The following is a 14,049-nucleotide window of genomic DNA, read 5'->3' as shown; positions in this document are numbered from 1 at the left end:
GACTTGCACGAATGTAGGTTGAATGTCATTTCGTACCTCATTTGTGCAAGTTGTGCAGCAGGTCAAATGCAGTACGACTGCAGGTTGACTTGCACGAATGACTGTCTATTCCTACAACAGTACGAATGCAGTACGACTCACTCCACCGCCATTTGTACGTTTTCCAGCACGAGCGAAACATAAACGTGCAGACTACTGTAGGAATGCAACACGAGGCGTTCAAGTGCAGATCAAATGCAGCACGAATTGGACGAATGTCTTTTGAATGTCAATTCGTACGGCATTCATGCAATTTGTGCTCTAGTGTGACGGGGGTACTTACAACTTTGCTTTTTTTAGTTTATATCATGAAATACTTGGTAAACATACAACAGCAAATTTAGCTGATTGCAATGAAAATCATTTTGGCTTCGGAAATTTTAATTTGTGAGTCGAATTTTGTAGATACGGCCGGATACACGAGCCCACTGCGTACCCAGCCATCGTGTATATAGTCTCAGCCTTTTAAAAAAATAAAGAACATTTGGATGTAGCTGTCAATACTTTATGGGCTCAGCCTCCAGTGGCACAACAGTGGAAGTAAGTACAAGCTTTTGGCAATGGCTTGTAAATTGTACTCTTGTACCAAAATGCAAATGGAGCCAGTGTGGCCAATTCCTTCACTTAGTTTCAGGTCCTTGTCTTGTTCTTGAAAGGACAGAATGCTTTGACCAACTTTACCCAAACAAAAATGCTGTGATGTGCAAACAGACTCATGTTTGCCTCACGCAAAATTTAACATCACACACACTGACCAGTTTGAGAATCCAGAGGGAAAGAGATCACTCCTTGGTGATCAGTTTGTCATGGGGAGGAACCACATGAAGCAGCTTTCACTAGAAAGGTCCAGAGCCAAAACCCTTATCCCACTGCTGCTGGGAATGTTCCAGCAATTTTTCCACAGACTCCTCCTTATTCTCCAGGTTCGGGTATTTTCTCCCACTGTTCAGGTCAAGCCCAGGCCAGCTTTGATGAATCTGCAAATCCACTGCATCCAGAACATGTCCAGACATGTGTCTACAAATCTGTGACATGGAGTCTGTACTTGTGATTCCAGCTTCATTAGCTTGCCCCTCCTGATGAGGAGTGGAGAACCGTTCTTCACACCGCACAGCAGGTTGTACTCGGTGAGGCTTAGTCCTATAGCTCATACTGTGGCAGCGCCTAGGCTGGGTAACTGGGACACAACACTCATTTGTCACAAGAACAGACATGGAGCTGGCACTCATCAAGTAGTTGTTGAGCCCCAGCATGGCCTGCAGGGGAAGCTCCCTGGTACTACTTCTAGGCTCCATACCGGACTCTGTGTTTAAGTCTGTCTCACTGTAGTTACATGAGTTGGAAGACAGCTGAGAAGGCTGCAGCTCTGACTTTTGGTGGTGAAGTGCCTCTGTCTGTAGGACTTCCTGCTGGGAGTAACCGTCTTTGTCCTCCTGCTGTCTGAGGGTTTTGGTCTGGAGCAGAGGCTCTGAGCAGGCATACTGGTTCAAACAAAGAACATTGAGGTGAGCAGCTGGTAATTTACTCATCCAGCGGTAGTGTTTGGTCATTGAATTGACCACTGCTATTTCTTTCAGGTCTGCTGAGGGCACAACTGCAGAAACAGAACAAACAACATTATGCAACTGAGCAAGTAATATCTGAGTTTCTCTATCCCGGTTCTCGTACAAGACTGCATTGGCACAGATAAGGATGAAGAGTCCAACTCCCATTATGACAGGTCCAAGGAGCTTCATCCTCTCACTATGAATAAAGTTGGTTGTAGACAATAGTCCCTCAGCTCCCAGACTCGGTTCAGAAGTAGGTGCCTCAGAGATGCTTTCTCCCTCTACAGGCTGCAGGATGGATGATCTCAAGCTCTGGTAAGGCCAGTAACCTGCCACTGCAAGAGCTGTGCCAAGAACCACTATGACAGCCCCCAGCACCAGGAAAACACCAGGCATAGAGCGCATGCGCAGCTTGCCCTGAATGACGCCATCCTTCTTGCTCCTGCGTCTTAAGGTGAAGTGAGACATTCTTTGTTGGGAGAGCATGGATGTTGTAATGCCTCGGACCTTTGGAGTCTTCATGGCAGAGGTTTTGCCTCTCATCCCTTTGGACTTTGGGAGTAGAGGGGATATGGATAACAAAGGACACCACAAAAAAATATTGTTTGTACATGTGAATTACAACAATTTTATTCACGCTAATATTTATTGTGCATTTACAAGGTGTTTGTGACTGGGTTATGCTGCCATCTTATCTACAAACATTGATCGATTCTGAAAGGGAGGGTAACATTAGGAAACCACAGCAGGTGAAAAAGCATGTGATTAGAGAACCTGCAGGGCCTGCTACTAATGTGGCTGCAGAACACACCAGGTTAATAGGGAAACTATGGTAGGAAAACCACAATTTTGATAGTGTAGTTTATGTGAAAGCAACTGAAATATTTCATATTGAGACTGTGTCCTTTATTCATCAACATACCCATAAAGTACCTAGAGGTTCATGTCATGCAAATATATTGTCCATTAGCATCTCAGATATGATTAGAATTGGTGATGCTGCACCAGCTGATTGTCTAAGGCATCAGAAAAACTTCAATTTTATCACCCTTGGCCTGTATGGATCTCTGTAAACCTACGTATACATAAGCTGAGGCATCTGACCTATATTAAAATCACTCCCAAGTTCTGCCAAATGGAGCCAGGTTCTTAGTTTTGAGTTCAATAATTACAACCCCAATTCCAATGAAATTGGGACGTTGTGTGAAATGTAAATAAAAACAGAATACAATGATTTACAAATCCTCTTCAACCTATATTCAATTGAATATACCACAAAGACAAGATATTTAATGTTCAAACTGATAAACTTTATTGGTTTTGTGCAAATATTTGCTCATTTTGAAATGGATGCCTGCCACACATTTCAAAAAAGCTGGGACAGTGGTATGTTTACCACTGTGTTACATCACCTTTCCTTCTACCAGCACTCAATAACCGTTTGGGAACTGAGGACACTAATTGTGAGTGTCTTGATTGGGTATAAAAGGAGCATCCCCAAAAAGCTCACCCGTTCACAAGCAAAGATGGGGCCAGGATCACCACTTTGTGAACAACTGTGTGAAAAAAATAGTTTAAACAGTTTAAGAAACAGTTTAAGAACAATGTTTCTCAACATTCAATTGCAAGGAATTTAGGGATTCCATCATCTACAGTCCATAATACAATCAGAAGATTCAGAGAATCTGGAGAACTTTCTACACGTAAGTGGCAAGGCCGAAAACCAACGTGCAATTGAATGCACGTGACCTTCAATCCCTCAGGCGGCACTGCATTAAAAACTGACATCATTGTGTAAAGGATCTTACCACGTGGGATCAGGAACACTTCAGAAAACCATTGTCAGTTAACACAGTTTGTCGCTACATCTACAAGTGCAAGTTAAAATTCTATCGTGCAAAGCGAAAGCCATACATCAACAACATCCAGAAATACCGCTGCCTTCTCTGGGCCCGAGCTCATTTGAAATGGACAGACGTAAAGTGGAAAAGTGTGCTGTGGTCTGATGAGTCCATCATGGACGTTGTGTCGTCCGGACAAAAGAGAAAAAAGACCATCCAGATTATTACCAGCGCAAAATTCAAAAGCCAGCATCTGTAATGGTATGGGGGTGTGTTAGTGCCCATGACATGGGCAACTTACACATCTGTGATGGCACCATCAATGCTGAAGGGTACATCCAGGTTTTGGAGCAACACATGCTGCCGTCCAAGCAATGTCTTTTTCAGGGACGTCTCTGCTTATTTCAGCAAGACAATGTCAAGCCACATTCTGCACGTGTTACAACAGCGTGGCTTCATAGTAAAACAGTGTGGGTACTAGACTGGCCTGCCTGCAGTCCAGACCTGTCGCCCATTGAAAATGTGTGGCGCATTATGAAGCACAAAATACGACAACGGAGACCCCGGACTGATGAACAACTGAAGTCGTACATCAAGCAAGAATGGGAAAGAATTCCACCTACAAAGCCTCAACAATTAGTGTCCTCAGTTCCCAAATGCTTATTGAGTGTTGTTAGAAGGAAAGGTGATGTAACACAGTAGTAAACATACCACTGTCCCAGCTTTTTTGAAACATGTTGCAGGCATCCATTTCAAAATGAGAAAATATTTGCACGAAAACAAAAAAGTTTATCAGTTTGAACATTAAATATCTTGTCTTTGTGGTGTAATCAATTGAATATAAGTTGAAGAGGATTTGTAAATCATTGTATTCTGTTTTTATTTATATTTTACACAACGTCCCAACTTCATTGTAATTGGTGTTGTAAATTAACACATCTTTAATCTGAGCCACAGAGATCCGATCGGACACGTTAACACCGTGAGAACGTGCGGAAATGTAAACTAACACACAATGTCCTTAATCTGAGCCACAGAGCCTCGATTTTGACCACTCAGTTGAACAAATCCCAAATTGCATGTCCATGAATGTAAATGTGCTAAGAGGACAATATTCGCTATTTTGGGCATTTGGGCAAACCTTTAGTAAATCAAAGTGTTGTGTGGCCCGCCAGAAGAGGAGGTACTGCTGGCCCACCACAGGAGGGCGCCCTGCCTGAAGTGCGGGCTTCAGGCACGAGGGGGCGCTGCCGCCACGGACACAGCCGGGGGTGACAGCTGTCACTCATTATCTCACGACAGCTGTCACCCATCTACACTTCATCATACTACTCCATAAAACCCGGACGTCATCTCCACCTCGTTGCCGAGATGCCGAGAAATTCTGTATTCCTCTGTATTGTGGTTGTGCTCATTCATAACAGTAAAGTGTTCATATTCGACTCTTTCATTGTCCGTTCATTTACGCCCCCTGTTGTGGGTCCGTGTCACTACACTTTCCCAACAGGATATCTCGGCCAGCGTCATGGATCCCGAGGGGCATCACCCATCTGTTGAACAGCCAATGGAAGAGCAGGGTGCACAGGTGTCTGCAGGAGGCGTGATTGGTGAGTTGCAGCAAATCATCACCGCCTTTACCGCTCGGTTGGATCTAATGACAGAGCAAAACGTCATCCTTAATCGCGGGATGGAGGCTCTCACCGCACAGGTGGAAGCGCGCGCTCAGGGCGCTGCTGCAGCTCCTCCTCCTACCGACCCAGTGCAGAATAAAGACGTTCCACTGGTCGTTCAACGACCCACCCCACCATCCCCTGATGCATACATAAGTCCCCCAGAGCCGTACGGAGGTTGTGTGGAGACGTGCGCAGACTTTCTTATGCAGTGCTCGCTCATCTTTGCACAACGTCCCGTAATGTACGCGTCTGACGCTAGTAAGGTGGCTTATGTAATTAACTTGCTTCGTGGTGAGGCACGCGCTTGGACTACGGCGCTTTGGGAGCAAAATTCACGGCTCCTTACCACTTATACTGGGTTTGTGAGGGAGTTCAGAACGGTTTTTGATCACCCTAACAGACGAGAGACTGCTTCAACAGTGCTGCTGTCAATGAGACAGGGGCGCCGGAGCATAGCCGAATATGCAGTCGACTTCCGCATCGCGGCTGCGAGGTCCGGCTGGAATAACGTTGCGCTCCGCGCCGGCTTCATAAACGGACTGTCATCGGTCCTGAAGGAGCACCTGGTAGCGAAGGAAGAACCGCGGGATTTAGATGGGCTTATTGATCTCGTTATACGGTTAGACAATCGCTTGGAGGAACGCCGTCGGGAGCGAGACGAAGGACGTGGCCGGGCACGCGCCGTCCCTCTCCCTTTCGGGTCCGAAAAGGTTCCGCCCTCCCCACGCTCCACAGCCTCAACGCTCCGTGTGGCTACAGCTCCCCCTGCTGACGAAGCTATGGACACGAGCAGGGCCACATTTAACAGACAGAGGAGGCTGGCCCGCGAGGAGTGCTTTGTCTGCGGCTCGAGTGAGCACCAGCAGAGAGACTGCCCCAAGCGGTTTAAACATCAACGCCCGCCCCTAGAAACTGGGCTTAGGGTGGGCCAAGACATTCACGTGGGACACACACATATTTCCACACGACTCCCAGTTACAATCCTGAGCGGGGATTTAACCCTTTAAGCCCCAGCACTGGTGGACACGGGGTCAGAAGGGAATCTGCTAGACAGCAGATGGGCTAGGGAGGTAGGGCTCCCTCTGGTGGCGCTCCCTTCGCCATTGCAGGTGCGGGCACTAGATGGCACCCTTCTCCCTTTAATCACGCACAAGACACAACTGTAACTCTGGTGGTGTCTGGAAATCATCGGGAGGAGATCGAGTTTTTTGTGACTCCTTCTACCTCCAGAGTGATTTTGGGCTTCCCGTGGATGTTGAAACACAATCCCCGGATTGATTGGCCGTCTGGGGTGGTGGTTCAGTGGAGCGAAACCTGCCATAGGATGTGTTTAGGTTCCTCGTTTCCTCCCGGTTTACAGGCTAAAGAGGAGGTCAAAGTCCCTCCCAATCTGACGGCGGTGCCGGTTGAATACCACGATCTTGCTGACGTCTTCAGCAAGGATCTGGCACTCACCCTTCCCCCGCACCGTCCGTACGATTGTGCCATTGATTTGATTCCAGGCGTGGAGTTTCCGTCCAGCAGGCTGTACAACCTCTCACGACCTGAGCGCGAATCAATGGAGACCTACATCCGGGACTCATTAGCTGCCAGGCTGATCCGGAATTCCACCTCCCCGATGGGTGCAGGTTTCTTTTTTGTGGGCAAGAAAGATGGCGGACTCCGTCCATGCATTGATTACAGGGGGCTGAATGAGATTACGGTTCGCAATCGATACCCGCTGCCCTTGTTAGATTCCAGGTTGACCCCCCTGCATGGAGCCAAAATCTTTACAAAGTTGGATCTTAGGAATGCGTATCACCTGGTTCGGGTCCGGAAGGGAGACGAGTGGAAGACGGCATTTAACACCCCATTAGGTCATTTTGAGTACTTGGTCATGCCGTTCGGCCTCACTAACGCCCCCGCGACGTTCCAAGCTTTGGTTAATGACGTCTTGCGGGACTTCCTGCACCGATTCGTCTTCGTATATCTGGACGATATACTCATCTTTTCTCCGGACCCTGAGACTCATGTCCAGCATGTACGTCAGGTCCTGCAGCGGTTGTTGGAGAACCGGCTGTTTGTGAAGGGCGAGAAGTGCGAGTTCCACCACACTTCTTTGTCCTTCCTGGGGTTTATCATCTCCTCCAACTCCGTCGCCCCTTGGTCGCGGTTGCGGCGATCAATCAATCAATCAACTTTTTTCTTATATAGCGCCAAATCACAACAAACAGTTGCCCCAAGGCGCTCCATATTGTAAGGCAAGGCCATACAATAATTATAAAAAACCCCAACGGTCAAAACGACCCCCTATGAGCAAGCACTTGGCCACAGTGGGAAGGAAAAACTCCCTTTTAACAGGAAGAAACCTCCAGCAGAACCAGGCTCAGGGAGGGGCAGTCTTCTGCTGAGACTGGTTGGGGCTGAGGGAAAAAACCAGGAAAAAGACATGCCGTGAAGGGGGGCAGAGATCGATCACTAATGATTAAATGCAGAGTGATGCATATGGAGCAAAAAGAGAAAGAAACAGTGCATCATGGGACCCCCCCCACAATCTACGTCTAAAGCAGCATAACCAAGGGATGGTCCAGGGTCACCCGATCCAGCCCTAACTATAAGCTTCGTCCACTGTACGAAGCCATAAGAAGATCATTTGTAACCTTCACTAATGCTGTTTCTGTACTATGATGAATTCTAAAACCTGACTGAAACTCTTCAAATAGACCATTCCTCTGCAGGTGATCAGTTAGCTGTTTTACAACTACCCTCTCAAGAATCTTTGAGAGAAAAGGAATGTTGGAGATTGGCCTATAATTAGCTAAGATAGCTGGGTCAAGTGATGGCTTTTTAAGTAATGGTTTAATTACTGCCACCTTAAAGGCCTGTGGTACATAACCAACTAACAAAGATAGATTGATCATATTTAAGATTGAAGCATTAAATAATGGTAGGACTTCCTTGAGCAGCCTGGCAGGAATGGGGTCCAATAAACATGCCGATGGTTTGGACGAAGCAACCAATGAAAATAACTCAGACAGAACAATCGGAGAGAAAGAGTCTAACCAAATACCAGCATCACTGAAAGCAGCCAAAGATAACAATACATCTTTGGGATGGTTATGAGTAATTTTTTCTCTAATAGTCAAAATTTTGTTAGCAAAGAAAGTCATGAAGTCATTACTAGTTAAAGTTAATGGAATACTCAGCTCAATAGAGCTCTGACTCTTTGTCAGCCTGGCTACAGTGCTGAAAAGAAACCTGGGGTTATTCTTATTTTCTTCAATTAGTGATGAGTAGAAAGATGTCCTAGCTTTACGGAGGGCTTTTTTTATAGAGCAACAAACTCTTTTTCCAGGCTAAGTGAAGATCTTCTAAATTAGTGAGACGCCATTTCCTCTCCAACTTACGGGTTATCTGCTTTAAGCTACGAGTTTGTGAGTTATACCACGGAGTCAGACACTTCTGATTTAAAGCTCTCTTTTTCAGAGGAGCTACAGCATCCAAAGTTGTCTTCAAAGAGGATGTAAAACTATTGACGAGATACTCTAACTCCCTTACAGAGTTTAGGTAGCTACTCTGCTCTGTGTTGGTATATGACATTAGAGAACATAAAGAAGGAATCATATCCTTAAACCTAGTTACAGCGCTTTCTGAAAGACTTCTAGTGTAATGAAACTTATTCCCCACTGCAGGGTAGTCCATCAGGGTAAATGTAAATGTTATTAAAAAATGATCAGACAGAAGGGAGTTGTCAGGGAATACTGTTAAGTCTTCTATTTCCATACCATAAGTCAGAACAAGATCTAAGATATGATTAATGTGGTGGGTGGACTCATTTACTTTTTGAGCAAAGCCGATAGAGTCTAATAATAGATTAAATGCAGTGTTGAGGCTGTCATTCTCAGCATCTGTGTGGATGTTAAAGTCGCCCACTATAATTATCTTATCTGAGCTAAGCACTAAGTCAGACAAAAGGTCTGAAAATTCACAGAGAAACTCACAGTAACGACCAGGTGGACGATAGATAATAACAAATAAAACTGGTTTTTGGGACTTCCAATTTGGATGGACAAGACTAAGAGACAAGCTTTCAAATGAATTAAAGCTCTGTCTAGGTTTTTGATTAATTAATAAGCTGGAATGGAAGATTGCTGCTAATCCTCCACCCCGGCCCGTGCTACGAGCATTCTGACAGTTAGTGTGACTCGGGGGTGTTGACTCATTTAAACTAACATATTCATCCTGCTGTAACCAGGTTTCTGTTAGGCAGAATAAATCAATACGTTGATCAATTATTATATCATTTACCAACAGGGACTTAGAAGAGAGAGACCTAATGTTTAATAGACCACATTTAACTGTTTTAGTCTGTGGTGCAATTGAAGGTGCTATATTATTTTTTCTTTTTGAATTTTTATGCTTAAATAGATTTTTGCTGGTTATTGGTGGTCTGGGAGCAGGCACCGTCTCTACGGGGATGGGATAATGAGGGGATGGCAGGGGGAGAGAAGCTGCAGAGAGGTGTATAAGACCACAGCTCTGCCTCCTGGTCCCAACGATGAGAGATTGGCCCCAACCAACAAGCCGTAGGAAGCTGCAACAGTTCCTCGGCTTTGCAAATTTCTACAGGAGGTTCATTAAGGGCTACAGTCAGGTAGTTAGCCCCCTGACAGCCCTGACCTCTCCAAAAGTCCACTTCACCTGGTCGGATCGGTGCGAAGCCGCGTTCAAGGAGTTGAAACGACGGTTCTCGACTGCACCAGTTCTGGTGCAGACCGACCCTAGCCGCCAGTTTGTGGTTGAAGTGGACGCCTCTGACTCAGGGATAGGAGCCGTGCTATCCCAGAGCGGAGAGACCGATAAGGTTCTTCACCCGTGTGCCTACTTTTCTCGCAGGTTGACCCCGGCTGAACGGAACTATGACGTCGGCAACTGAGAACTCCTTGCGGTGAAAGAGGCTCTTGAGGAGTGGAGACACCTGTTGGAGGGAGCGTATGTGCCGTTCACGGTTTTCACTGACCATCGGTACCTGGAGTATATCAGGACCGCCAAGCGGCTGAACCCCAGGCAAGCCCGCTGGTCACTGTTCTTCGGACGTTTTGACTTCTGGATCACCTATCGCCCCGGGACCAAGAACCAGAGATCCGATGCCTTGTCCCGGGTACACGAAGACGAAGTCAAAACTGTGCTGTCGGATCCATCGGAGCCCATCATTCCGGAGTCCACTATCGTGGCCACCCTCACCTGGGACGTGGAGAAGACCGTCCGGGAGGCCCTGGCACGGAGCACGGATCCCGGAACTGGGCCGAAGAACCGACTTTACGTCCCACCAGAGGCCAGAGCTGCAGTATTGGATTTCTGTCACGGTTCCAAGCTCTCCTGTCATCCAGGGGTGCGAAGGACCGTGGCAGTTATCCGGCAGCGCTTCTGGTGGGCGTCTATGGAGGCCGACGTCCGGCAGTATATCCAGGCCTGCACCACCTGTGCCAGGGGCAAGGCAGACCACAAAAGGTCCCAAGGACTTCTCCAGCCGCTTCCTGTGCCTCATTGCCCCTGGTCCCATATCGGCCTGGATTTGGTCATGGGCCTCCCGCCGTCCCAGAGCAACACCACCATCCTCATGATAGTGGACCGATTCTCCAAGGCGGCCCACTTCGTGGCCCTCCCAAAGCTCCCAACGGCCCAGGAGACAGCAGACCTCCTGGTCTACCACGTCGTCCGTCTGCATGGGATACCAACTGACGTAGTCTCGGACTGTGGTCCCCAGTGTTCCTCTCAAGTCTGGAGGAGTTTCTGCAGAGAACTGGGGGCCACCGTGAGCCTCTCGTCCGGGTACCACCCACAGACGAACGGACAGGCAGAACGGGCCAACCAAGAGTTGGAACAGACCCTCCGCTGTGTGACATCCGCGCACCCGACGGCCTGGAGTAACCATCTGGCCTGGATCGAGTATGCACATAACAGCCAGGTGTCTTCTGCCACCGGCCTCTCCCCATTTGAGGTGTGTCTAGAGTACCAGCCCCCATTGTTTCCCGTGGTGGAGGGAGAGGTCGTTGTGCCCTCGGTCCAGGCCCACATGCGGAGGTGCCGTCGGGTGTGGCGTACCGCCCGTTCTGCTTTGTTAAAGGCCCGGACAAGGGCTAAGGCCCATGCAGACCACCGGCGGTCCACGGCCCCTGCATACCAGCCCAGGCAGGAGGTGTGGTTATCGACGAAGGACATCCCCCTCCAGGTGGACTCCCTTAAGTTGAAGGACAGGTACATCGGCCCATTCAAAATCCTGAAGATCCTCAGCCCTGCCGCAGTGAAGCTCCAACTCCCAGCTTCACTGCGGATCCATCCTGCTTTCCATGTGTCCAGACTGAAACCACACCACACCTCACCCCTCTGTGCTCCCGGTCCAGCGCCGCCTCCTGCCCGGATCATTGACGGGGAGCCGGCTTGGACAGTGCGCCAGCTCCTGGACGTCCATCAAATGGGCCGGGGGTTCCAGTATTTGGTGGACTGGGAGGGGTATGGACCCGAAGAACGCTCCTGGGTGAAGAGGAGCTTCATCCTGGACCCGGCCCTCCTGGCCGATTTCTACCGCCGACACCCGGATAAACCTGGTCGGGCGGCAGGAGGCGCCCGTTGAGGGGGGGGGTCCTGTTGTGTGGCCCGCCAGAAGAGGAGGTACTGCTGGCCCACCACCAGAGGGCGCCCTGCCTGAAGTGCGGGCTTCAGGCACGAGAGGGCGCTGCCACCACGGACACAGCTGGGGGTGACAGCTGTCACTCATTATCTCATGACAGCTGTCACCCATCTACACTTCATCATACTACTCCATAAAACCCGGACGTCATCTCCACCTCGTTGCCGAGATATCATCGACCTGTGAAGGTAATATCCTCAGCCAGAATCGAATTGTGTCTTAGTCTGAATTCATTTTGCAGCTGCTTTCCTGTGGAGTGCCTTATCAGTGAGGTTGGTGTAATCAGCGACGGCTTCGCTTCACACCCCAGCCAGATAAGTGTTGAGACAGGAGCTGCACGAGTGTGTGTAAGAGGTGGAGGTGGAATCTCCACCATTGTTGTTACTGGGTGTACACACACCCACTTCTTATTGTTTCTGCTCCTCGCCAGCAGTACCAGATCCGACATTCGGAGACGGTGGCCACCTGGAGACTTGGGACTTGGCGGCTCCAGTATTCTCCAGGTTCGCTGGCGGACGAAATCGTGTGGTTCCGGTTCTTCTCAGGACAGACGTCTTCTATCCTCGAGCCTGCCCACACGTCACCTTTGTGGATTGACTGTTTGCAAAATTCTGTATTCCTCTGTATTGTGGTTGTGCTCATTCACAACAGTAAAGTGTTCATATTCGACTCTTTCATTGTCCGTTCATTTACGCCCCCTGTTGTGGGTCTGTGTCACTATACTTTCCCAACACAAAGCCCAAGTCTGTTTTAAGAATATGCATTTATTTGAAAATAAAGCTAAAAAATACAGAATGAGAGAAAAGAAAATAGGCTTGATTGTATATAGCAATAGTGTCATAAAAACAGTGATAACTGACCTACCTTGTCATGTCCTCGTGCCATAACCTCATCTTAGCATGTCATTTGTCCATGTCTTTCTGCACGTGTTCCACTTGCATCATGTCAGATCAGCAATATACTCAGAGGACTTTTCAGATGGGTAAATGGCCCAAAAGCTCCACAAAGATTCCTATAAAAGGATGATGAAAGACAGCAGAAATTTGAAAAGTTCAAAAAGAAATTTTTAATAATTTCTGTCATCAAACAGCAGTTCCTGTTAACGGAGTCTAGGAGAACTGTAACTGTCATCCCAACCCCCTCCCTCAGACTAAACCCACCTTGACACTTGCACAAATTTAATCCCCGCACTGCTGCGCAATATGTCATGCCAATACGACCCACTTTGTCCCGCTGGATGCCACGTTTTGTCCCATTTGATGCCACATTATATAAAATAAGCATTTGGTAGACGATGACGCATTTGCTCTCAGAACTTGGCTGATGAAATCATCTCTCATATCTCCCAGAATCACAGAGAAATCATCTGCAGCTGCAGCTTCTCTTGTGCATGTCGTGCAGTGCAGAACGCATTTGGAATTGTCTCAAAGCTAATTATTTATAATATTTATATCATAATGGATTGGTAAAACAGCTGCACTGTCATTCCTTCTTATGTATTAGATAATGTATGTGTAAAATTATGTTTACTGTCGATGTCCTTCAGATGCGCTGCAGCAATGAGATGCATTGACTCGCAGTGACACAGTGTTTTCGAATAGGTTGCACAATGTTCACGTCTAGTTCACAAAATTAATGTGTTCCAAAAGTGTTGAAAATTTTTAAAAAAAATGCTCATTTGCACACAGCCGAGCACAGTTCATGCACATTTTACAACAGTTTACAGCATGGCAACTCTAACTGGCTTGTTGTGTGGGCCGCCAGAAGAGGAGGTACTGCTGGCCCACCACCAGAGGGCGCCCTGCCTGAAGAGCGGGCTTCAGGCACGAGGGGGCGCTGCCGCCTTACAGGAACAGCCGAGGTGACAGCTGTCACTCATCAACTATGACAGCTGTCACCGATCATCTGCACTTCAATCAATCAATCAAACAATCAATTTTTTTATATAGCGCCAAATCACAACAAACAGTTGCCCCAAGGCGCTTTATATTGTAAGGCAAGGCCATACAATAATTATGTAAAACCCCAACGGTCAAAACGACCCCCTATGAGCAAGCACTTGGCTACAGTGGGAAGGAAAAACTCCCTTTTAACAGGAAGAAACCTCCAGCAGAACCAGGCTCAGGGAGGGGCAGTCTTCTGCTGGGACTGGTTGGGGCTGAGGGAGAGAACCAGGAAAAAAGACATGCTGTGGAGGGGAGCAGAGATCGATCACTAATGATTAAATGCAGAGTGGTGCATACAGAGCAAAAAGAGAAAGAAACAGTGCATCATGGGAA

At 47.8% G+C, this 14,049-nt stretch overlaps 1 protein-coding gene across 2 annotated transcripts; it reads right to left on the bottom strand.

The window, feature by feature from the left end:
* Positions 1 to 398: 398 nt before the first annotated feature.
* On the bottom strand, positions 399 to 12,798 carry tmem200b (transmembrane protein 200B). 2 transcript variants are annotated; one of them, XM_034161483.1, is made up of 2 exons: positions 12,635 to 12,798; positions 399 to 2,138 (listed from the first exon to the last, which is right to left on the bottom strand). In XM_034161483.1, the coding sequence occupies exons 1-2, from the start codon at positions 12,653 to 12,655 to the stop codon at positions 876 to 878; spliced, it is 1,284 nt and encodes a 427-aa protein (XP_034017374.1). In that variant the 5' UTR covers positions 12,656 to 12,798; the 3' UTR covers positions 399 to 875. The 2 variants fall into 2 exon arrangements, with proteins under 2 accessions (XP_034017374.1, XP_034017375.1); XM_034161484.1 differs by lacking the exon at positions 12,635 to 12,798 and adding an exon at positions 2,247 to 2,676.
* Between the last annotated feature and the right edge of the window lie 1,251 nt (positions 12,799 to 14,049).

This window comes from Thalassophryne amazonica, chromosome 20 (assembly GCF_902500255.1).
Source record: "Thalassophryne amazonica chromosome 20, fThaAma1.1, whole genome shotgun sequence".
NCBI classification, from domain to species: Eukaryota; Metazoa; Chordata; class Actinopteri; order Batrachoidiformes; family Batrachoididae; genus Thalassophryne; species Thalassophryne amazonica.
The sequence above is the reverse complement of the archived record's forward strand: the minus strand, read 5'-3'. Positions and strand labels throughout refer to the sequence as shown.

Bases quoted from the DNA above. Each gene is read 5' to 3' on its own strand.
- tmem200b (XM_034161483.1), bottom strand. From the start codon at position 12,655: ATGGCACGAGGACATGACAAG. The intron at 2,139-12,634 runs GTAGGTCAGTTA...CTACTCCCAAAG, and splicing joins TGGCACGAGGACATGACAAG to TCCAAAGGGATGAGAGGCAA.